This window comes from Dendropsophus ebraccatus, chromosome 2 (assembly GCF_027789765.1).
Source record: "Dendropsophus ebraccatus isolate aDenEbr1 chromosome 2, aDenEbr1.pat, whole genome shotgun sequence".
In the NCBI taxonomy this organism is placed as follows: Eukaryota; Metazoa; Chordata; class Amphibia; order Anura; family Hylidae; genus Dendropsophus; species Dendropsophus ebraccatus.
The window spans coordinates 5,718,769-5,742,692 of record NC_091455.1 but is presented as its reverse complement, the minus strand read 5'-3'; the positions used below and the strand labels follow the sequence as shown (position 1 = coordinate 5,742,692).

The window sequence follows — 23,924 nt, the reverse complement described above, 5'->3', positions numbered from 1 at the left end:
ACATTATACACTACTATATTTTATATACTACTATACATTATACACTACTATATTTTATATACTACTATACATTATACACCGCTATACATTATACACTACTATACATTATACCGCTGCTATACATTATACACTACTATACATTATACACTACTATACATTATATACTTCTATACATTATACAGCTGCTATACATTATACACTACTATGTATTATATACTACTATACATTATACACTACTATATTTTATATACTACTATACATTATATACTACTATACATTATACACCGCTATACATTATACACTACTATAGTTTATATACTACTATACAGCTACTATACATGTGGCCTGCAGTGGCTGATAACAGTGAGCGATAGATAGAATTTTCTCTCTTCAGACTGGACTGGCTGATAACAGGGCGATACAGAAGGCACCTATATACACAGCAAATAGTATAATATTCAAAGAGCCGCCCAATAGTCAGTGACTAGTCCCTGCAGTGTTCTTATACAGAGGTCTGTGCTCACCTGAGAAGGTTCCTGCAGCCGCTGTGTCTGGAGCTCGCTCAGTGCTGAGTATTTATACCTTATTACGCTCCAGCCTCTCCCGCCCTCCCTCTGAATTCTCTAGTTAATTCCTTGAAGTGAACTATTCTTTATATTTAGAAAACCATCCAGATTCACCTGCTGTTTTTTCAGGAGGTCTTCAAACCAGGAGCAGGGATAGGCAGAGTAGGTACCTGCCAAAGGCGCCACTGCCTGTCCCGCCCAGGGGGGCACAGTTGCCAACCACTGCTAGTGCCTGGGCCCTAACACCCTGAACTAGCATCCTAAGGCTTTGTAGGCCACTGGCTCACTTAGTCCTGTAGTATACAGGGTACTGGCAGTAGTGCAGAATCTCTGTACCCTGTTCCCTGCTCAGACGCACGCACAATAGTTACTGCACCTCTAATCATCAGTGCAGAAGAAGTACGAGAGGTGCGGGAGAAGTGCTGGAGAGGTGCGGGAGAAGTACGGGAGAAGTGCTGGACAAGTGCTGGGGAGGTGCGGGAGAAGTACGGGAGAAGTACAGGAGAAGTGCAGGAGAAGTGCTGGAGAGGTGCAAGAGAAGCGCGGGAGAAGTACGGGAGAAGTGCGGGAGAAGTGCTGGAGAAGTGCTGGAGAAGTGCGGGAGAAGTACAGGAGAAGTGCAGGAGAAGTGCTGGAGAGGTGCGGGAGAAGTGCGGGAGAGGTGCTGGAGAGGTGCGGGAGAAGTACGGGAGAAGTACAGGAGAAGTGCAGGAGAGGTGCAAGAGAAGTGCGGGAGAAGTGCGGGAGAAGTGCAGGAGAAGTGCTGGAGAGGTGCGGGAGAAGTACGGGAGAAGTACGGGAGAAGTGCAGGAGAAGTGCAGGAGAGGTGCGGGAGAAGTGCAGGAGAAGTGCAGGAGAAGTTCTGGAGAGGTGCAAGAGAAGTGCGGGAGAAGTACAGGAGAAGTACGGGAGAAGTGCGAGAGAAGTGCTGGAGAGGTGCGGGAGAAGTACGGGAGAAGTGCAGGAGAAGTTCTGGAGAAGTGCAGGAGAAGTGCAGGAGAGGTGCGGGAGAAGTGCGGGAGAAGAACAGGAGAAGTACGGGAGAAGCGCGGGAGAAGTGCTGGAGAAGTGCTGGAGAAGTGCAGGAGAAGTGCAGGAGAAGTGCAGGAGAAGTGCAGGAGACAGGGCCGGCGTTAGGGGGGGGGGGCAAAGAGGGCAGTTGCCCAGGGCCCCCATCCCCCAGGGGGCCCCCTGCAGCTGCCGTGATTCCTGGGTATCAGATTCAGGAATACATGGCAGCAGCCTGCACCAGGGCAGAGGGAGCTCTGCTCTAAGCACAGGCTGACAGAGCGGCTGCTGGAGCGACACCCCCCTCCCCCGCCTCCTTCCCTGAGGTCCCCTGCACTGAGGAGCTGCTGCTGCTGCTGGAGCCCACACTCCCCCTTCCCTGAGGTTCCTTACACTGAGGGTCCTGTCCTGTTGCTGGAGCCGACACCTCCCCTCCCCCTCCTTCTCCTTCCCTGAGGTCCTGTACACACCTGGCTTCCTGTCCTGCTGCTGCAGCTGCTGTGATGTTACACTGCTGGCAGTCGGGACAACAGGAAAGAGGAGGAAGAAACCAGCAGCAGCAGCATGAGGCTCCCAGTCCGGCCCTGTCATCAGCTGCTGAATTATTAACGACCAACTACTAATGTAAGTATATGTGTATATAGTGTATATAGTGTATGGGTGTACTGCTATATAATGTGTAGGGGGGGGACTGTTCTATAATGTGTATGGGTATTCTTATATAATATATGGTCAGTGGCGGATTAAATGTACTCTGGGCCCGGGGCTGTCCACCCAACCTGGCCCCCCCCCCCCCCCCAGTCAATTCGCCCACATTATAATCTGCTACTGCGTCGTCGTCCCCCCCCCCCCACTGTCCCCAATAAACACTGCCTGCCTCCCCTCCCTGCTGGCCCCAATAAACATAATGTTTGGTCCCTTGCTGCTACCCCCAGTAAGCATTGCCCACCCCACCTCCACTGCCCCCAATAAACATATCGCCACCTCACCTGGTCCCCTGATGTTGCCCCCCCCAAGGTCACAGCAGCACAGAGGATGTCAGGAGAGGAGGGTGCTGATCTTATAGGAGAGGACCGAGCAGCACAGAGGATGTCAGGAGAGGAGGGTGTTGATCTATAGGGGAGGTCACAGCAGCACAGAGAATGTCAGGAGAGGAGGGTGCTAATCCTATAGGAGATAGTCCCCCTTTATAGATGGTCCCCCTCTTTCCCCCCTTATAGATGGTCCCCCTCTTCCCCCCTTATAGATGGTCCCCCTCTTCCCCCCTTATAGATAGTCCCCCTCTCCCCCCCCTCCCTTATAGATAGTCCCCCTCTCCCCCCCTCCCTTATAGATAGTCCCCCTCTTCCCCCCTTATAGATGGTCCCCCTCTTCCCCCTCCCTTATAGATAGTCCCCCTCTTCCCCCCTTATAGATAGTCCCCCTCTCCCCCCCCTCCCTTATAGATAGTCCCCCTCTTCCCCCCTTATAGATAGTCCCCCTCTCCCCCCCCTCCCTTATAGATAGTCCCCCTCTTCCCCCCTTATAGATAGTCCCCCTCTCCCCCCCTCCCTTATAGATAGTCCCCCTCTTCCCCCCTTATAGATGGTCCCCCTCTTCCCCCCTTATAGATGGTCCCCCTCTTCCCCCCTTATAGATAGTCCCCCTCTTCCCCCCTTATAGATGGTCCCCCTCTTCCCCCTCCCTCATAGATGGCCCCCTCTCCCCCCTCCCTTATAGATGGTCCCCCTCTCCCCCCTCCCTTATAGATGGTCCCCCTCTCCCCCTTTATAGATGGCCCCCCTCTCCCCCCCTTCCTTATAGATGGCCCCCCTCTCCCCCCCTTCCTTATAGATGGTCCCCCTCTCCCCCCTCCCTTTATAGATGGTCCCCCTCTCCCCCCCTTATAGATGGTCCCCCTCTTCCCCCCTTATAGATGGTCCCCCTCTTCCCCCCTTATAGATGGTCCCCCTCTCCCCCCTCCCTCATAGATGGCCCCCTCTCCCCCCTCCCTTATAGATGGTCCCCCTCTCCCCCCCTCCCTTATAGATGGTCCCCCTCTCCCCCTTTATAGATGGCCCCCCTCTCCCCCCCTTCCTTATAGATGGCCCCCCTCTCCCCCCCTTCCTTATAGATGGTCCCCCTCTCCCCCCCTCCCTTTATAGATGGTCCCCCTCTTCCCCCCCTTTATAGCTGCCCCCCAGTGAGTAAATAACACAAAAATAACAAAATATAACTCACCTACCCTGCGTTCCCCCGTCGATCCTCTCTCCGTCTGCCTCCGTCTGATGCGCGGCTGCCGGGGGTGTCCGGTCCTCTCCCCGGCAGCGCGCGCATCACACAGCTCCTAGTGCCGCCTGGGCCCTGACTTCCGGTACTGGAGCGCACGTACCGGAAGTCAGGGCCCAGGCGGCACTAGGAGCTGTGTGATGCGCACGCTGCCGGGGAGAGGACCGGACACCCCCGGCAGCCGCGCATCGGACGGAGGCAGCCGGAGACTCTTGTGACCGCAAGCGAAACAATGCTTGCGGTCACAAGAGTGCAGTGGCGGGGGGAAGGGGGCCTCCCAGGCGGCATTATAATGTGGGCGGCAAGGCATGGGCCCCCCCGGAGCCTCGGGCCCCGGGCGGCCGCCCAAATCGCCTACATTATAATCCGCCATTGTGTATGGTCAATGTGTGTGTACTGGAGGTTTACATATACATAATATGTGTTTAGATATGTGTGAGGTTGTATATGTGTGTACTATATAATGTGTATGAAGTGTGTGTGTGTATAGTTATATCATGTGTATGGGGGTGTGTGTACGGTTATATCATGTGTATGGGGGTGTGTGTGTACAGTTATATCATGTTTGGGGGGTCGTACTGTTATATAATGTGTATGGGGGTGTGTGTGTACAGTTATATCATGTTTGGGGGGTCGTAGCTGTTATATAATGTGTATGGGGGTGTGTGTACGGTTATATCATGTGTTTGGGGGTGTACTAATATATAATGTATATTCAGTGTGTATGGTGTGTGTCTGTGTGTACTGGATATTTATGCATAATATTGTGTGTTTAAATATGTGTGAGATTGTATGTGTGAGGCCAGGTTTACACTAAGTATAACACCGGCCGTTCTGTGACCCGGTTGGATCACAGAACGGTCGGTGTTTCTGAAGATCATTCCGGATGGTACTGCAGTATCGGCTGGATGATATTCACTTCTATTGAATTCAAACGCGGGCGCACCTGTGTGCACCTGCATCCGAATTCACCGCTGCACACAATGGAGCATGCGGCCGGAGCCAGACACTCCATTGTGTGCACTGACAGGTTCTCTGCGACCGCAGAAAACTGACATGTGGGTTTTTAGTGTGGCCGGATGTATACCATGTGTATGTATATATATGTACTATGTGTATACACTCCGGCCAGGATTCCATTAATTTCAATAGAACGTGTATTTTGTATAAATCACGGCCATTGTTGCAAATTGCAACAACAGCCGTGATTGATACAAAACATAGGTTGTGTGAACATAGCCTGAGACTGTGTATGTCTGTGTTCTCATGTACAAGTAAACATCACAATGCGTAGTGGATATAATACAATGTAGTGCACCTGGCTAGTAACACCTCAATATGGAGTAAATATAAAGGTCCTCAATACATGAGTATTATAGGAAGTGGCACTATATATATATATATATATATATATATATATATACTGTGTAAGGTGTATTGTATTATATTTATAATATATTGAGGTATTAAAGTGGTGCTTTCATTTGTCTTATCTTGTGACCTGTCATTCAGAGACCCATGGCGATCACCAGTTATAAGCGGGTGATGTGCGCAGCAGTGTGCGCCACTCCTAGGCCGGCTGCAAGGTCTGATTTCTAGTCTGTGGAGTGAGTGAATCAGCCAGGGAGTGAAGTGCACTACTCTGTGCTTCACCCACTTATAACTGACAATTTCAGCAGGTCTCTCCCCGACATGTCAGAGGTTTAGATAAGTGACAATACCGCTGTGCAGCGCAGCACTTTTCTGCCCAATTTGACATTAGGTATGTAGAGAAACTGCTGCACGCCATGTGGCACAGCTGCCAAGCAAACCATCTAATGCAGGTACTAGAGAGGAGCAAAGCAGATTAGTTTTGCTTTGTACGAAGTGGAACAAATCTCCTTTGGGGTGCATTCACATGTAGCAAGTTCGCAGTGGATTTCACGCTGCAAGTTTCTCAGCAAATCCGCTGTGATACTCAGTATTATTATAGTCAATGGCCCTGGATTCTTACAATGGATATTCATTCCACTATGAGGATGTAGTGACGGCCATATTTAATTAATTAGCTGCCAGTAAAAATAATAACCAGCCCAAGCGTACCTGCTCGTGCTTAACTGCCCGAGTCCTGCTCACTGATGGCCGCTCAGCCAATCACAGGCCGCCGCAGGACAGCACACTGGCTGAGTGCAGAGACCCAGAGACTCCTGGAGGGAGTGCGGGCAGGTAAGCAGTTGCTCCTTAGGCTGCATTCCCACGTTCCGTTATCCTAACGGATCACGGACGTGGAATGCATGTACCGGAGCCCCCCACGCCCGGACAGCATCTGTAATTAGCTGCTGGGAGCGGGGGAGACTGTATTCATAAGCGCCGCGCTGTAATGAATCAGCCGCGCGGTGCTGTTACTACAGCGCGGCGCTCATGAATACAGTCTCCCCCTCTCCCAGCATCTAATTACAGATGCTGTCCGGGCGTGGGGGGGCTCCGGTACATGCATTCCACGTAACGGATCACAGAACGTGGGAATGCAGCCTTATTATTTTTACTGGCAGGTAATTAGGTAAACATGGCGGTCACTACATGCTAGCAGCAGATATTCAGAATGCAGGGCCAGAGAACATAATGATACCGAGTATCCCAGCGGATTTGCTGAGAAACTTGCAGCGTGAGATCCGCTGCTAACTTGTTCCATGAGAACGTATCTTCAAGGGGACATTTACATGTACTATGTTTGCTGAAGCCTTTACTCTACAGATTTCACACTGTGAACTATGCTGTGAAAATGAATGACGAAACACCACATCCAATCTACAGCAAACATGGTACCTTTTTGGGGCCCCACTATTAATTTTGCCCAGGGCCTCACTTAGCCTAAAACCGGCCCTGGCAGGAGAAGTACGTGAGAAGTGCGGGAGAAGTACAGGAGAGGTGTGGGAGAAGTACGGTGAGAAGTGCAGAAGTGCGGGAGAAGTACAGGAGAAGTACGGGAGAAGTGCAGGAGAAGTGCAGTAGTGCTGGAGAGGTGCAAGAGAAGTGCTGGAGAAGTACGGGAGAAGTGCAGGAGAAGTGCGGGAGAAGTGCGGGAGAAGTACAGGAGAGGTGCGGGAGAAGTATGGTGAGAATTGCAGAAGTGCGGGAGAAGTGCAGGAGAAATGCGGGAGAAGTACAGGAGAGGTGCGGGAGAAGTACAGGAGAAGTACAGGAGAAGTGCAGGAGAAGTACAGAAGTACAGGAGAAGTGCGGGAGAAGTGCAGGAGAAGTGTGGGAAAGGTGCAGGAGAAGTACGGGAGAAGTACAGGAGAGGTGCGGGAGAAGTATGGTGAGAAGTGCAGAAGTGCAGGAGAAGTGCTGGAGAGGTGCGTGAGAAGTACGGGAGAAGTACAGGAGAGGTGCGGGAGAAGTATGGTGAGAAGTGCAGGAGAAGTGCGGGAGAGGTGCGTGAGAAGTGCAGGAGAAGTACGGGAGAAGTGCAGAAGTGCGGGAGAAGTACAGGAGAGGTGCGGGAGAAGTACAGGAGAAGTGCGGGAGAAGTGCAGGAGAAGTGTGGGAAAGGTGCGGGAGAAGTACGGGAGAAGTACAGGAGAAGTGCAGGAGAAGTACAGGAGAAGTGCAGGAGAAGTACAGAAGTACAGGAGAAGTGCGGGAGAAGTGCAGGAGAAGTGACAGTGAGGTGCAGGAGAAGCGCGGGAGAGGAGAGGTGCGGGAGAAGTACTGGAGAGGTGTGGGAGAGGTGCGGGAAAAGTACGGGAGAAATGCAGGAGAAGTGTGGGAGGAGTACAGGAGAAGTGCGGGAGGAGTGTGGGGGAAGTGCAGGAGAGGTGCAGAAAAAGAGAGGAACAAGTGTGGGAGAAGTGCAGGCCAAGCTGAGCACAAGGCTGCATTATTGCCATTCGGACACTATCAGTGGGGGAAGGCGAGTGTAATGCTGGGAAAGTGCAGGGACTGAGATGCTTACCTGAAGGACATAGAGGACTTGAGGGAAAGAAAAAGAGAACATCTCTGATTAGAGAAGATCGAATGTGACCATTCTCGCCTATTTGGGCTGCAGAGCCTGTGTACAACTTGTATCTACCCCCTCTTGTCTTTGTATATTGTGTTCTCTCCTCTAAGAGAACAGCGGTATTATTCCTTCACTGTAGTGATCATGGTGTGATAAGCGGGGGTGGGTAGGGGGTGTTGGGGGGGGGCGGGGTTCTACCTTACCCTTTGAGGCTCAGCTCACTTGTTCTGTCCTCAGCATTGGCTGCAGCAATGTCCGGAGGGTAAAATATAATCCCCCTCCCCCCCAGCATAGCACCGTCTGGCTACCATGAGGTTAGTTGGGGCGCTATGCATTCTAAACAGTATTTTCTAGTGTGTATTGTCTTTTATTGAGCACTTTACAGGCTTAGTAGTGGAAGCTATCTGAAAGACGAAATCTATTACTAAGCTGAGGCTTAAGCCCATAAAATGTCTAACACTAACACCCCCCCCCCCATATAACCCCAGTACACACCATCACAGGGGTACAGGGAAGAGTCAGGTACCAGTAATCCCAGAGCGTCAAAAAAATAGCGCTCCTGGTCTGGGCAGTAGCAGGCTGGTATTACTAGTTTTAAGCAGGGCCAAAATAAATGGTCCTTCCCTCTCTGGTACTGCTAGGCTGCTACTGATTTTTTTTAAAACAAAAAACATGTAGGAGTTCTGATTACCAGCCGGGTAAAAACCAAATGGCAGCAGCCTTGTATTACCAGGGTGGTAAGGCCACTTTTGCCCCTTTTCATCCTAATACCACCAGTCTGCTACTGCTCAGACTAGGAGCAATATTTTTTGACGCTTTGGGACTATTGGTACCCGGCTCTTCCCTGTAACCCCGGTGCAGTGGGAATTGGGGTATTAGTGTGGGGGTTAGTGTTAGCCATTTTAAAAGCTAACACTAAGCCTTGGCTTATTAATGGACATCATCTATCAGACAGCTTCTACTACTAAGCCTGTAAAGTTCTTAATGCAAATGATGAATACATACAAGAATTTTCTTTACTGAAAAACACCCCACACCCCTCATTGACCACTTCATAAAAAAAAAAAAAGGCAAAAAAGGCAAGAGCGGAACATCCATCATCAGTACAGATAGCTGCTTACTGTCTGGCCACCAGGAAGTTAAGTGACTTAACCCCTTCCTTGCTAGTGCACAGCAGATGCAGCACAGTCTAGCCCCAAAAGGGTTAAGTAATGGTGCCCCCCCCCTTAATTAACTCCTTGTGGGCCTGATTGAGGGGGGAGTTGTACTTAGCACTATATGAGACCTAAGTGGTATATGCCCTCCCTGGGTTCCAAACACTCGCTCCTTCCAGGTTGTAGCTGTAGTTCCTGCAGTGTGTAGCAGTGTAGATGAACCACAGGGTCCAAAGTAACTTAACCACTTAAATGCTTTACTGAACAGTTCTTAAAGTGACAGTACGAGGTTACTTGTTAAGGTCAAGTTTAAATACAGCAGCTTGTGCTTGAATATGCCACTTGGATTACTTGAGGATAGTTTTCGATAGCATAGGCTTGTAAGAGTCTCTTTAGTTTTAGGATTTAAGTGGTGTGGTGTCCCACTACAGGTCTTGATATTGGTTACACCCTTTGCAAATGTCTGTGTAAGTGGTAATGTATGAGTACCATAGTTTTACCACTAAATGTCATTATTGCAAGTATGTATGTCTAGATATTGCACAGCTGTAGAAGCTAAAGGGTTATTGTTTTTTCTTATGTATCACGTGGATCTGTACATCAATGAGAGTTATTTCTTCTCCTCTCCTATCACCTTTCTCTTTGCATCTTTCACACGCGATCCCCACTCACAGCACAGCTTACATGCGCTGTAGGAAGGAAGTCACATGGGTAGAGGAATTGTCGTTAGTTGTGGTCTAGACGTTGTGCATAGCACACGCTAGACGTAGACACAGTTTTTCCTCAAGCAACACTACCAAACACTATGCAGTGTTAAGTCGCTACTAGAGAGGACCAGTCAGGGATCATCTCAATCCATGCCGAGAACCAGAAGGAACACAGTGCAGGACAGTATCCATAAAAAGTGAAGGAACTGATCTAGATAGAGCAAAGTTGCCAGAAGCCTAGGCACTCTATCTCGCAGCGCAGGTGTAAGCAGGGAACGCTCAGCATACCGCTTATCCCAGGTAACAAGTTCTGGGGCTTGTGTCACCCTCTAGGACGGGTCGCCCGACACTGGTGGGCAATAGGTGGTGCAAAGACCAAAGAGTCAAAACAAAGGCACAAGTATTCCCTCTACTTTCAAGTATTCTACTTATTCTACCCCTGAAGTTCCGGCAGAGCACAGTACTATTTGGGTTGGGACACATTTGACATCCTCCACTCTACTCTTCTGAACTTTCTACCTCTCAGCATGAACAGATCTGGCCTATCAAGTAAAAAGTACCGTATCAAGGCAAAGCTGTATTATCTGCTACCTGTATCAAGTATCTTCACAGTAAACAAGATTATATTTATTCTAATGGGACTCTGTGGTTCTTCACCAAGCACCGACACAGAAATTATGTTTTCCTTGGGTTATCTCCCCTTTCTATGGGTGGCAGTGCCAATAGTCTGGGTGGGCCAATACTCCTCTCTGGACCACCGTGATAATTGCCCAAGGGGCCCCCAAACAGCCCGGCAGGTCACTGTGCACAGGGGACAAGCCATAGCTAGCCCACCTAAACTAAAAGCAGGTGTGCCAGCATACCTGTGTGTCCAACTGGCACTTGCGTCACAACAAACCATTCACGGGCAGGGCTGTACCTTTGCCAACCACTACACCAGTGGAGTCACACTGTCCCATCTAACTAGTGACCGGCCGTCTGCCACCTCATACCGGCAGGGAAGCGTACTAAACCACCAGCTACCCAGCAGTCCCCACAGTAGCAGACCTGCAGAGTATATAGAGGGCTACCGGGGTGACCTGTCTTTGCAGTTCAGAACCCTGTCAGCATAACCATAAAGCCTGAGACTTGATAATAGAAATCTATCAGCCACTGTACTAAGTATTCCTAAAGTAAAGAAGATTTTATTCATGGTAACAGGACTCAGTGATTATTGTTCCGGCACCTACACCGTAGTTACACCACCCTTGGGTCATCTCCCCTTTCTGTAAGTGGCGGTACCGATAGTCCAGGTGGGTCTCAGCTTCACTGTGTTCCACTGTGACCACTGTGATAAGTACCCAAGGGACCCCCCAGGTCACAGGGAAAAGGATATAGCCAGCCACCTTAAAATAAAAGCAGATGTGACATCATACCGGTGTGCCCAACCGGCACTGGCGTCACTACACTGCACCATCTGGCTGAGCTATACTCCGACCAACCACCACAGTAGTGGCCTCACACAGCACCATCTGGCTGAGCTATACTCCGACCAACCACCACAGTAGTGGCCTCACACAGCACCATCTGGCTGAGCTATACTCCGACCAACCACCACAGTAGTGGCCTCACACAGCACCATCTGGCTGAGCTATACTCCGACCAACCACCACAGTAGTGGCCTCACACAGCACCATCTGGCTGAGCTATACTCCGACCAACCACCACAGTAGTGGCGTCACACAGCACCATCTGGCTGAGCTATACTCCGACCAACCACCACAGTAGTGGCCTCACACAGCACCATCTGGCTGAGCTATACTCCGACCAACCACCACAGTAGTGGCCTCACACAGCACCATCTGGCTGAGCTATACTCCGACCAACCACCACAGTAGTGGCCTCACACAGCACCATCTGGCTGAGCTATACTCCGACCAACCACCACAGTAGTGGCCTCACACAGCACCATCTGGCTGAGCTATACTCCGACCAACCACCACAGTAGTGGCCTCACACAGCACCATCTGGCTGAGCTATACTCCGACCAACCACCACAGTAGTGGCCTCACACAGCACCATCTGGCTGAGCTATACTCCGACCAACCACCACAGTAGTGGCCTCACACAGCACCATCTGGCTGAGCTATACTCCGACCAACCACCACAGTAGTGGCCTCACACAGCACCATCTGGCTGAGCTATACACCGACCAACCACCACAGTAGTGGCCTCACACAGCACCATCTGGCTGAGCTATACACCGACCAACCACCACAGTAGTGGCCTCACACAGCACCATCTGGCTGAGCTATACTCCGACCAACCACCACAGTAGTGGCCTCACACAGCACCATCTGGCAAGTGACTGGTCGACCAACCACCACAGTAGTGGCCTCACACAGCACCATCTGGCTGAGCTATACTCCGACCAACCACCACAGTAGTGGCCTCACACAGCACCATCTGGCTGAGCTATACTCTGACCAACTACCACAGTAGTGGCCTCACACAGCACCATCTGGCTGAGCTATACTCCGACCAACCACCACAGTAGTGGCCTCACACAGCACCATCTGGCTGAGCTATACTCCGACCAACCACCACAGTAGTGGCCTCACACAGCACCATCTGGCTGAGCTATACTCCGACCAACCACCACAGTAGTGGCCTCACACAGTACCATCTGGCTGAGCTATACTCCGACCAACCACCACAGTAGTGGCCTCACACAGCACCATCTGGCTGAGCTATACTCCGACCAACCACCACAGTAGTGGCCTCACACAGCACCATCTGGCAAGTGACTGGTTGACCAACCACCACAGTAGTGGCCTCACACAGCACCATCTGGCTGAGCTATACTCCGACCAACCACCACAGTAGTGGCCTCACACAGCACCATCTGGCTGAGCTATACTCCGACCAACCACCACAGTAGTGGCCTCACACAGCACCATCTGGCTGAGCTATACTCCGACCAACCACCACAGTAGTGGCCTCACACAGCACCATCTGGCAAGTGACTGGTCGACCAACCACCACAGTAGTGGCCTCACACAGCACCATCTGGCAAGTGACTGGTCGACCATAGGGCACCACAAACTCACCTACTATATTGCTGCACTCCTGGTCCCTCAGGGCAGAAACAATATCTTTAGCTGCACTTTGCATACAGAGAAGGAGTGGAAGGAGTTTGGTTCTTCCATGGTTCGGCAATGACTGGTAGAATAAGTGACTGTGACCTCCTATGTGCAACATTCCTAATGACTCACAAGTAAATAGAAGTTCTTCTAGTGAACCGAGGGCACAATATAAACATATATACCATGACATACCATTACAAATGGTCATATTTACATTACATGGGTGTCTCCACACAGCGCGCTATATACCGTGCTATACCCCATGTATACCTCCTACACACACTGTCTAAACACTTTGCAGGAATTTATTGGAAGGTTATGAGGTTGGAAAGGCAGTTTCTCCAGTTATAGGAGATACAGTATGAAGTGTCTCTAATAAGAAGCTGCATGTGGCACAGACTGGGGAGGCAGAACTCACCATAACAGAGCTAGCACAGTCTTTGCTGGATCCAGTTCTGGACATCTATTAGCAACGGTAAAAATGATGAGATGGATATCAAGGACAACAGTACCTCCCCCCCCCCTTTGGCTTCCCCCTTCTTCTTGCCTGTAAGACTCTATTGAGGAGCTTGATCCAGAATGTTGGCTTCAGGCTCCCAGGATCTCCCTTCAGGACAGAAACCCTTCCAATCAACCAAAAAGAACGTCTGAGCGTCTACATGGCCAGGATGTCTTTGACAGCGTTGACATCATAGGACACAGCTTGTGGAGGAACAGAGATGGGCTTCCTAGAAAAACTATTGAGGACCACCGGCTTTAGGAGAAAGACATGGAAGGACTCTGGGATCTGCATGGTGGGAGGCAAACAGAGTTTATAGGTATCTGGATTGATGGCTTTTAGCACCATAAAAGATCCAAGAAACTGTGGGCCCAACGTTTAGCTGGGGATTTTGAGTTGCACATACTTGGCAGATAACCAGACTTTGTCACCTGGAGTGAAGGTTATGGCAGGTCTCCTCCTCTTGTCTGCCTGGGCCTACATCCGACCAGAAGCATGCATCAGGGGTTGGCGAGTCTGTTCCCAAATTGAAGAAAAGTCCTTGACCCATTCATCCACATCTGGTACTTTGGAGGATGATGACAGAGGTAACGGAGGAAGAGAATGGTGATGTGCCAGTGGAGTCCAGATGGTTATGGGAAAACTCTGCCCACGGAAGCAGACTCCACCAGTTGTCTTGGCGAACAGAGACAAAGTGACAGAGATAATTTCTTAGGACCTGGTTAACTCTCTCCACTTGTCCATTGGTCTCATGGTGGTAGGCCGATACAAAGTCTAGCTACAGCGGGAGATGGCAACAGAGAACACGCCAAATCCTGGAAACAAAATGTAGTGGCAGCACATGCAACTGAAAGATGTGTTGGAGGGAAAGACTGGCTAGACGAGGAGCGGAGGGCAAAGCAGGGAGAGACACAAAATGGGACATCTTAGAAAACCGGTCAACAATGACCCAGATGACGGAGTTAACTGTTGGTGGAGGAAAAGTCTATGGCAATATGCTCCCAAGGGCAATCTGGGATGGGCAGAGGCTGGAGCAGACTGACTAGATTTATCCGGAAGACTTGTTGTGGGCACAGGTGGTACAAGAAGACGCATAGTCCTTGACATCCTTATAAAGACTCGGACACTGGGAATGAAGAAGTGGGTTGCTTCTGGAATGCTGCTGTCAGTCGAAACTTGCTGCGAGGATGGACCGACTGGCGTTCTTTACAAACCTCCTCCTCCTCTTAATAGAGAAATTAACGTCAATCCAAGTGGCTATCGGATGGATCAAGGCGTTCAAGGAGGACAGGAGGTCCTAGCTGGAAAGCATGTCCTCCACTCGACAGGAAAGACCCTTCTTGAAGGTAGCAACAAGGACATTATTCCAGTTGAGCTTAGCAGCCAGATTGTAAAATTGTACTGCGTAGTCACAAACAGAAGAGTTTCCTTGTCGCATATTGAGAAGGGCGGCCTCTACAGAAGACGCTCATGCTGGCTCACCGAACACACAATGGAACTCAGACAGGAAGGCCTGGAGGTTGGCAGTGACCAGATCATTACGATTCCACAGTGGTGTAGCCCAGGCTTCCCCTCTAGGAGGCTGATGACAAATACCACTTTGGACTGCTCTATAGTGAACTGGTCGGCCATGAGCTCCATCCGCATGGTACACTGGGAGACAAAACACCCGCACATCTTGGGATGTCCACCATACTTGGTTGGCAATGCCAGGCGTAGATTTGGCCCCAGGGAAGAGGTTACCAGTAACAGACCCCAGGCCGCTACCCATGCCCCGCCATGTGGGCTCTGGCGTCTGCGTGAACAGTAGGGGGAGAGGGTGCAGCGGAGTACACTACAGGACCACAGCTGTGACATTCAGATTTATTAAAAAAAAGTGGAAAAACCTGCTGCAAGTTTTTTGGGTCCATTATCCCTTACCGCTACTTTAGTCAGGATTATTATCCTAATGCTAAGCCCTGCAGGCTGGCGGCTTCTAGAAAACACCAGACTTCTCCTTTAACTGAAAGTTTATGACCTGTACTCTCATTGTCAGCAGGTAATAGAGTGTGAGACGTGTACGATGCCAGTAAGAGAAGCACGTCCACCTGCCCCCCCCCGCACCCAATACTACAAGCATCATGTATACTGCACACAGTTACCGGGGAAGAAATGAGCCATTTAGAAGCATAAAATTGTAATTTTACGACTCACAATACAGCTGTTTTATATGTTGTTTTCCCATTGAAATTACAAGGACAATGCTGCACAGGTAGGTTTTTATGCAGTTTTTTTTTTACCACATCCATAAAAAGTGGATGTAATATGGTCACTTAAAGCGTAACTGTCATTTCAGGGTCATTTTGTTTTTAAAACATTAAATATCAACAGTTCAAGCGATTTTAAGAAACTCTGTAATAGGTTTTATAAACCAAAAGAGTTTCCTTCTGTAGTGAAAAAGCAATCTCCCAGCCTCCCCTCTCACATCAGATGAAGCAGGATTTCTGTCTCCATTATGTGGCTATGGAGAGGGGAGGGGCTGTTAGAAGTGAGTGAGCACGGAGCAGTCCTGCACAGCACAACACCCTGCAATCTTCTCTCAGTAAGTTCATAGATAAGCACTGACCTTTCTGACCCCAGAATCCTGCAGTTTAGGTGCCCAGAGAGTCTACAAACAGCTGACCTTCATGTCACCTCTTCCTGCTCCCTCATCTCCCTCAGCCCCTCCCCCCTCCATAGGCTTACAATGGAGAGAGCAGAGCCCGTCTTCACTGGCTTCTCTGTAATGAAGACGTGTTTGCCTGATAATGCACAGATAAGAAGTCAGGGGGGGGGGGGGGGGGAGGCTGGGAGATTGCTTCTTGAGTACAGAAGGAGGCTTTTTTGGCTGATAAAATCTATTACAGAGTTTCTTAAAATCGCTTATACTACTGATTTCTGCAATAAAAAAAAATATGACAGTTACACTTTAACCTCCAAAAACGTGCATTTCCTCAATGTAAAGTGCAAAGACGTTATTTGCATAATAAACATGCTAAAAAAAACTGTCAGAATGGTGTCTATGCCACGGGCAGATATAAACCCACTCTTATTGAGAATATACTGCGCATAGACTGACTGAGCATATACTGAGCATATCCTCACTGAGCATATACTGACCATAGCCGCACTGAGCATAAACTGAGCATAGCCTCACTGAGAATGTACTGAGCATAGCCGCACTAAGCATATACTGAGCATAACCTTACTGAGAATATACTGAGCATAGCCTGACTGAGAATATACTGACCATAGCCTCACTGTGCATATACTAAGCATAACCTTACTGAGAATATACTGACCATAGCCTCACTGAGAATATACTGAGCATAGCCTTAATGAGAATATACTGACCATAGCCTTACTGAGAATATACTGAGCATAGCCTCACTGAGAATATACTGAGCATAGCCTCGCTGAGAATATACTGAGCATAGCCTCACTGAGAATATACTGAGCATAGCCTCACTGAGCATATACTGACCATAGCCGCACTGAGCATATACTGAGCATAGCCTCACTGAGAATATACTTAGCATAGCCTCACTGAGAATATACTGAGCATAGCCTCACTGAGCATATACTGAGCATAGCCTCACTGAGAATATACTGAGCATAGCCTCACTGAGAATATACTTAGCATAGCCTCACTGAGAATATACTGAGCATAGCCTCACTGAGCATATACTGAGCATAGCCTCACTGAGAATATACTGAGCATAGCCTGACTGAGAATATACTGAGCATAGCCTCATTGAGCATATACTGAGCATAGCCTCACTGAGCATATACTGAGCATAGCTTCACTGCATGAGATACAAGGCAGCTGGTTATGCAGTGTTCTTTGTGATACATTGGAGGACACCTGGACACCAGTGGATCTATATTCCTGATAAAAAAGCAAAGTTCCCTTATGAATGTAGAGAAAATGGGCCACAGAAATAATAAGGAATAAGTAAGGATCTGTAAGTAAACAGGTAAATATCTTCAGAGAAAAGTAAAAAGATTACAGTAAGGCAGTAAATAGCACATCCCCTACCCTGTATACTGTACATTGGTTGGAGTGGTTGCTGCGTATCGGGGTCTGATCAGAAACTTGTCAGAAAGTAGAGAACCAGCAAAATTTTATTTTTATTGATAAGAAGAATTCTGTGGTGTCATAGACTGGGTGAGAGAGGAATATAGGTGGAGAGTAACTCTATAGACAGTAAAAGAAATCATTATGGGCCGGGGTGGGAGGAAAGGAAAAACCCCCATATATGCTCACCTTCCCTCGTGCCCACGCAGCGCCACATCACCGGGCTCTGTATCCTGCCGGGTGTCATCTTCTCCCAAAATTGCTGGAAAGGGTGGAGTGTGAAGACAGGATAGGTGATGTGGTGGGAGGCATCTAAGCCACTGATTGGACAACAACATAACAGCGTACAAACAAGTTAACCATTTGTACCTTCAGCCTTGCAGTAAGAACAAGGGAGGGTGAGACACCTAGTGGTGATAGTGGGGAACGGCACCCATCATCCCAGAGTGTGACACCTGACAGAGATAGCTTTTGACAGCTGGAAATACAGAGGTAGTGGCACACCTGTACTGGGACACTACAATGGCAATGACTGATCTGTTAGTGCTGGAAGAGATCACAGTGCCAGATTCAGTGGTACAGGCCCGGGCAGAGCTAGCCCCTCACCTTATTCTGAGAGAGCCGTCAGGAGACAATGGGGTACGTAGGCTAGTTGCACTTCTCCAACCACTTTAGAAAAAAATGTGTTTAGACTTGAAGGATACTTGAGAGTGAAAATTCCCCACAAAGTGAACAGGTGTTATGCCATTGCCTGTGGTAGTCCCCCCTTTAGTGTTCCAGTAGGCCATAGCCTGGTTTGCAATAACCTAAAGTTACGTCCAGGCCCTGAGAAGCACAACCTCAGCAACTTTAGTTCCTGATTAGTTCCAGAGATAAGAGCACAGCAGAACAATCTGGGCACATGGGGCTCTCCACCAGACTTATGGGTAAGAACCAGGACTTTTCTTCTATTGGTGAATAGCAGCCTGATGTACCTTGGTATTTGATAGGACAAAACTGGAGGGAAGCTTTACACAGAGTTGTGATAGGCCCAAAGGTAGGGAGGTGGCTGACAAGCTTAGTCTCACACACGTACAATTATTACATAGCAATTAACCCCTTATTCAGCATGTGTTGGCTGTTCAGTAAAAGTTAGTGCCATCTTGTGGCCAAAATTCAGCAAGCATCTTTTATCCACATATTACCCTGAAAGGTACATAGACTCAGTGCGGACCTACATACACACAAATACAAGAGTGGCACACAGGTTCTGGGGCCTCTTTGTGCTCCATAGGTTCTGACTCTTCCCCATGATATAATCCCTCCACTCTGGTACGATCAGGACGCTCCTCCCATACCCCACAATATGTTATATGAAGATGTCTGATGCTCCGTCTAGAGGGGAGACAATTTATCCACCCGTTTTGCATTTTGCTGATATACCGCCATTGGGATGCATTTCTCTATTACTTCACCAGGTTTCAGATTGACTTTTGGAGAATTTATGAGAAAACAAAGTGGTTGGATTATCTTGCTACATTCTAGGGAGATGCAAATCAGAGAAGTGACAAAATGCTATAGGTGCAGCCAGCTATAGCGAAGAAGGCTGCGGGGATGGGAGAAGGACTGACGTCTGCTGCTATGGCTGGTTCTTTTAGGGAGGTCTGTGTACCTCATCCATAGGTCAAACCGCTGCAGCAGCCATAGCGGCTATTATGGGGCCCACCACATCAGGGGACCTGTGGCCTGGTCAGCCCTGTAATGCAGTGTCAGCCATGCAGGACCTTTGTTCTGAGACTGGGTAACCAGGGATGGTGTGTACTGTAGTTGGGTCCACCTACCACATAAGTAGGCCCAGCACTTCATACTCCCCTCCTGCCAGTTTCTGCCCCCATCAGGGCCCTCTGAAGTTTCAAAGAAACATCTTAGCACGGCACTGCTGTGGTACTCGGCCAATAGTTGAGATAGTCCGTGACGCCAATTCTGTGGTGTACAGCTAGTGATGTTAGTTGTCCTGACGCCAGTGCTAGTCCAGTCCGGTGTGATGTTGGTACCTGTTTGTATATAGCCGGTAATGGTCGGTAACCTGCCGGGTTTTGATGGGTCCCTTGGGCTTCTGTCATGGTAGTCCTGAGTGGCAACTGACCCACCCGGACTGTCGGTACCGCCACCCACAGAAGAGAAACCTGGAGATATCTTCAATAGTGAAGTGTTACTTGCACTTGTGTATAGACTTTGCTCTGACAACCTTCTGCCCCCTGGTATTGTCGAACTTTTCCCAGTAGGGTAGTACAAGCCCCAGCCATGGTTATCTGGGTCTAACTAGGTGTCCGAAGTGTCCCAGTTACCTGCACTGCGCGATAGGATACATAGGCCTTCTGTACTGGCTGCTTTGTCCGATCAAGGCTAGTACCTCTGTTATCAGGATATTAAGGTGACAAATAGGCAACATCAAAATAAGGCTATGTTCCACTGATATAATTTTTAATACATTCTGGATATACATCAACCATCTATCTTGAAAGGATGCTGACATATACCATGCCATATTGGTAACAGACCCATTGAGATCAATAGACTTAACATAGTCTACTTGTGATCATGTTAGGCCCATTTCCAAAACATCTACCTTCATTTTGATGGTCTTAGAAGCGATGTCCTCAGCTCTTTTGCAAAATAAATGTACATTCTGGTACTGGTCCTAACATGTTCACTAGTAAACTACATTCAGTCCATTGATCTCAATGGGGGACATTTATAAAAACTGGTGTACTCGTATGCCAGTCTTAAATAAGACCCTGTCCCCTTATACCTGGCTGGCTGTAATAAGAGGTGTAGGCCTCTTAGTACAGCCGTCGGGAGCTGCGCCTTTACACCTGCAAGGGTGCATAAATCATGATAAATCAGGTGCGGGAAAATGCTTGGGTGGTTTCCTTGACTGGAGACCTTCCTTGTCTTGGTTGTTTCTTCCTGGTAGAAGGTCTGGCTAGCTCACTGACCCTGAGAAACACGTGATTGGGTTTTTGCATATTTGAATGTCCTGTGAGTCTCCCCATGTCCTCATGACGCTCTCCTCAATGAGAAATATTACCCTTTTGGTCAAACATCCATTTGCTGACATCACACTGGCGAGGGAGAATTAAAGGAGTCACAAATCTGTACTTCACCTGGTCAGGAGACCAAGCATGGGTGCTGTGGTGGATACGTTCCTTATAATAGGGTGCATAAACATTGTAGAAAAGATCACCCTCACCCATGGAACTATGGTCTATACAGTGACTGTGCGTGACAAGAGATTTCACTGACCAAGAGTAAGAGTAAGTTTGCTAATGATGGGCAAGAGGCTATGGGATCCACATGTTCTTGGTCCTTCACTGATATAGAGGCTATATTCAGCTGCCCTCTGGGTAATTCATGAACCCACTTTATAAAATGAAAATGATCTATTGTGGTATGAATTTTACAACAAGCGCTTTTTAGGAAAGGGACATCGGTATCGTTAATAATGCTCTTCCGGTTTAAGGGAAACAGTGAGCTAATTGGCTGCCATAATTGGATTTGATCACTGCAGAGACACCATTACGTGTCTCGACGTCAGTGTATTCTAGATCATTGCCCCCTGGGAAATCAAATATGCAATATACGTCAGTGAACTAGCCAGACCTTCCTCCGGGAAGGAACAACCAAGCCAAGGAATGTCTCCAATCAAGGAAACCCCCCAAGCAAGGTATCCATCCACAGACAGCTGTTTCGGGGTGTTTGCCCCTCATCAGTGTGGAGTAGGATTCTGGCTAGTGGGAGCAATGCCTAGTAAGTGCATGCAAAAGGACGCTGGTTGACCTCAGGGAGATCAACTAAAACACAGCAGAGACACCCACAAGCCAGAATCCTACTCCACACCGATGAGGGGCAAATACTCCGAAACAGCTGTCTGTGGATGGATACCTTGCTTGGGTAATTTCCTTGATTGGAGACATTCCTTGGCTTGGTTGTTTCTTCCCGGAGGAAGGTCTGGCTAGTTCGCTGACATCGAGACATGTGATGGTGTCTCTGCAGTGTTCTTTTGCATATTTGATTTCCCATGGGGCAATGTTCTAGAATACACTGACGTCGAGACACGGGATGGTGTCTCTGCGGCGTTTTGGTTGACCTCCCTGAGGCCAACCAGCGTCCTTTTGCAGAATTGGATTTGATGTCATAGGATAGAATAACATCACCTTTCTATGATGTCACTCCCTCTGTGATGTAATAGGTCGCATCATACAGTCATATACCAGATGTTGTGTTTCACATTGTCCTTGAGTGGTCAGTAGAGGACATACATTGTACAACTGGTTTAGATAATGTGCCACCTATCCACACATATAGAGGTTGGGTTGAATTAAAGAAAACTTCTGTAATCATTTTTTTTATGTAATTTTTATTACATTTTCACAAGCATAGAACAAACACAAATTATCAGTGTCAGATGTCAAACACAAGTTGTACAAAGATAGAGAAAAAATGTCAACGGATCCTCACAAACATTGGCTTGGCTCCATCTAGACATACAAATAGTTTTGACCCCAAAAACCCAACGGAACTTCTAAACTGTATAAGCATTCTAACACCGTAGCACAAAAGACAGAAGACAAAGGGTACCACATAAAGGGGGGTGAAGGGGGTGAAGGGAACTTTGAACATAGAGCAAATGGAAATCAACAGGAATACCCAGAAAACTTCTTTATTTTTTAGTTTTAACAAAAAGCTTGAGATGAAGGATCAGCAGAGTCACAAAAAAGATCTGATTTTCTGAAGTCTTCCTGGAAGAAAGTGGCTACCAGCAGACTGTATTCTACTTGGTGACATCCATGACTAGGTATCCATAAACCTCAACCTCACACAATGTCAGGTACTCTGTGCGTCCTGGGATCACCACGCTGATGTACTGACCCTCCATCCCATTACAGCAGAAAGGCAAGTTGGCATTTGCAACACTCGTAACCTTGCCACACCTGGAAAAGAAAAAAACAATAAGGCTCTGTGATGATCAGATTTATGACAAGATGCAACGCTGCAGAGAAACACAAGATAGGACAATGTGGAGGAACACAAGATGGGACATTGAGGAGGGACACAAGACGGGACATTGTGGAGGAACACAAGACAGGACATTGTGGAGGAACACAAGACAGGACATTGTGGAGGAACACAAGATGGGACATTGTGGAGGAACACAAGACGGGACATTGTGGAGGAACACAAGATGGGACATTGTGGAGGAACACAAGACAGGACGTTGTGGAGGAACACAAGATGGGACATTGTGGAGGAACACAAGACGGGACACTGTGGGGGAACACAAGACGGGACATTGTGGAGGAACACAAGATGGGACATTGTGGAGGAACACAAGATGGGACATTGTGGAGGAACACAAGATGGGACATTGAGGAGGGACACAAGACGGGACATTGTGGAGGAACACAAGACAGGACATTGTGGAGGAACACAAGACAGGACATTGTGGAGGAACACAAGACAGGACATTGTGGAGGAACACAAGACAGGACATTGTGGAGGAACACAAGATGGGACATTGTGGAGGAACACAAGATGGGACATTGTGGAGGAACACAAGACAGGACATTGTGGAGGAACACAAGACAGGACATTGTGGAGGAACACAAGATGGGACATTGTGGAGGAACACAAGACGGGACATTGTGGAGGAACACAAGACGGGACATTGTGGAGGAACACAAGATGGGACATTGTGGAGGAACACAAGATGGGACATTGTGGAGGAACACAAGATGGGACATTGTGGAGGAACACAAGACAGGACAAGTTTTGATTTGGTTTGCAGGAAAGCAAAGAGAGTTATTGGTACCTAGTATGAACTTACACTGGGTTTTTGTTGTTGGGGTCGTTACCGATTCGGATCTCAGCTCCCAGCAGCCTCTCTGGACAGCAGTCCTGCCTATTTGTTAGGACAACAGTTGCTATTTTGTATGTATATTTCAGGTTAAGTTTCCACCAAGAATTAGGTACTGCATTGGTGTGAGTACAGGAGCCCTTGTGGTAGTCCACATTTTTGTTCCCATCTATGGCATTTTTGGCGTTTCCCTCAAATCCAATAGAATCCTGGGAAGCTTCTCCATCTCTTGCTATATTTGTGGCTGAGGAAATAAGAGCAGAAGAGCTGTCAGGTATATGGAGCTGTGTGAGTCCTGTATCTTCTGTGTTCCTGCTGTCTGTATCTCCTCATAACTCACAGAAAACATTAGAAGAAAGAACCTAGACTGAGAAATAAATGAAAAGAGGTGGATGTGCTTGTAAGATGCCATTCACATTGATAAGATGGTTCCTCTGAAATATTGAGTAAGAAATAACACTCATTTTTATCCTACTACAGAACAATGTGACTCCACCCGACAGGACATAGGAAGGAGCAAGAAGCGGCTTGTAGGCTGATCGTCTGCTGCTGGAAGTCACTGTAATCCTGGAATAACAGCTCCGATTATTGGACACTGGTATCTTGGACCTGGTGCCTACATAACA

The 23,924-nt window shown here is 48.4% G+C and overlaps 1 protein-coding gene across 1 annotated transcript in view; it reads right to left on the bottom strand.

The window, feature by feature from the left end:
- LOC138782896 (uncharacterized) overlaps positions 1-23,924 on the bottom strand; it is a 128,853-nt gene that overhangs the window by 48,204 nt on the left and 56,725 nt on the right. Inside the window, exons 9-10 of the mRNA XM_069956838.1 lie at positions 23,269-23,542; positions 22,244-22,375 (exon numbers count right to left, since the gene is read on the bottom strand). Of these exons, the coding sequence (XP_069812939.1) occupies positions 22,244-22,375; positions 23,269-23,542 (406 nt within the window). The remainder of the gene's footprint in view (positions 1-22,243; positions 22,376-23,268; positions 23,543-23,924) is intronic.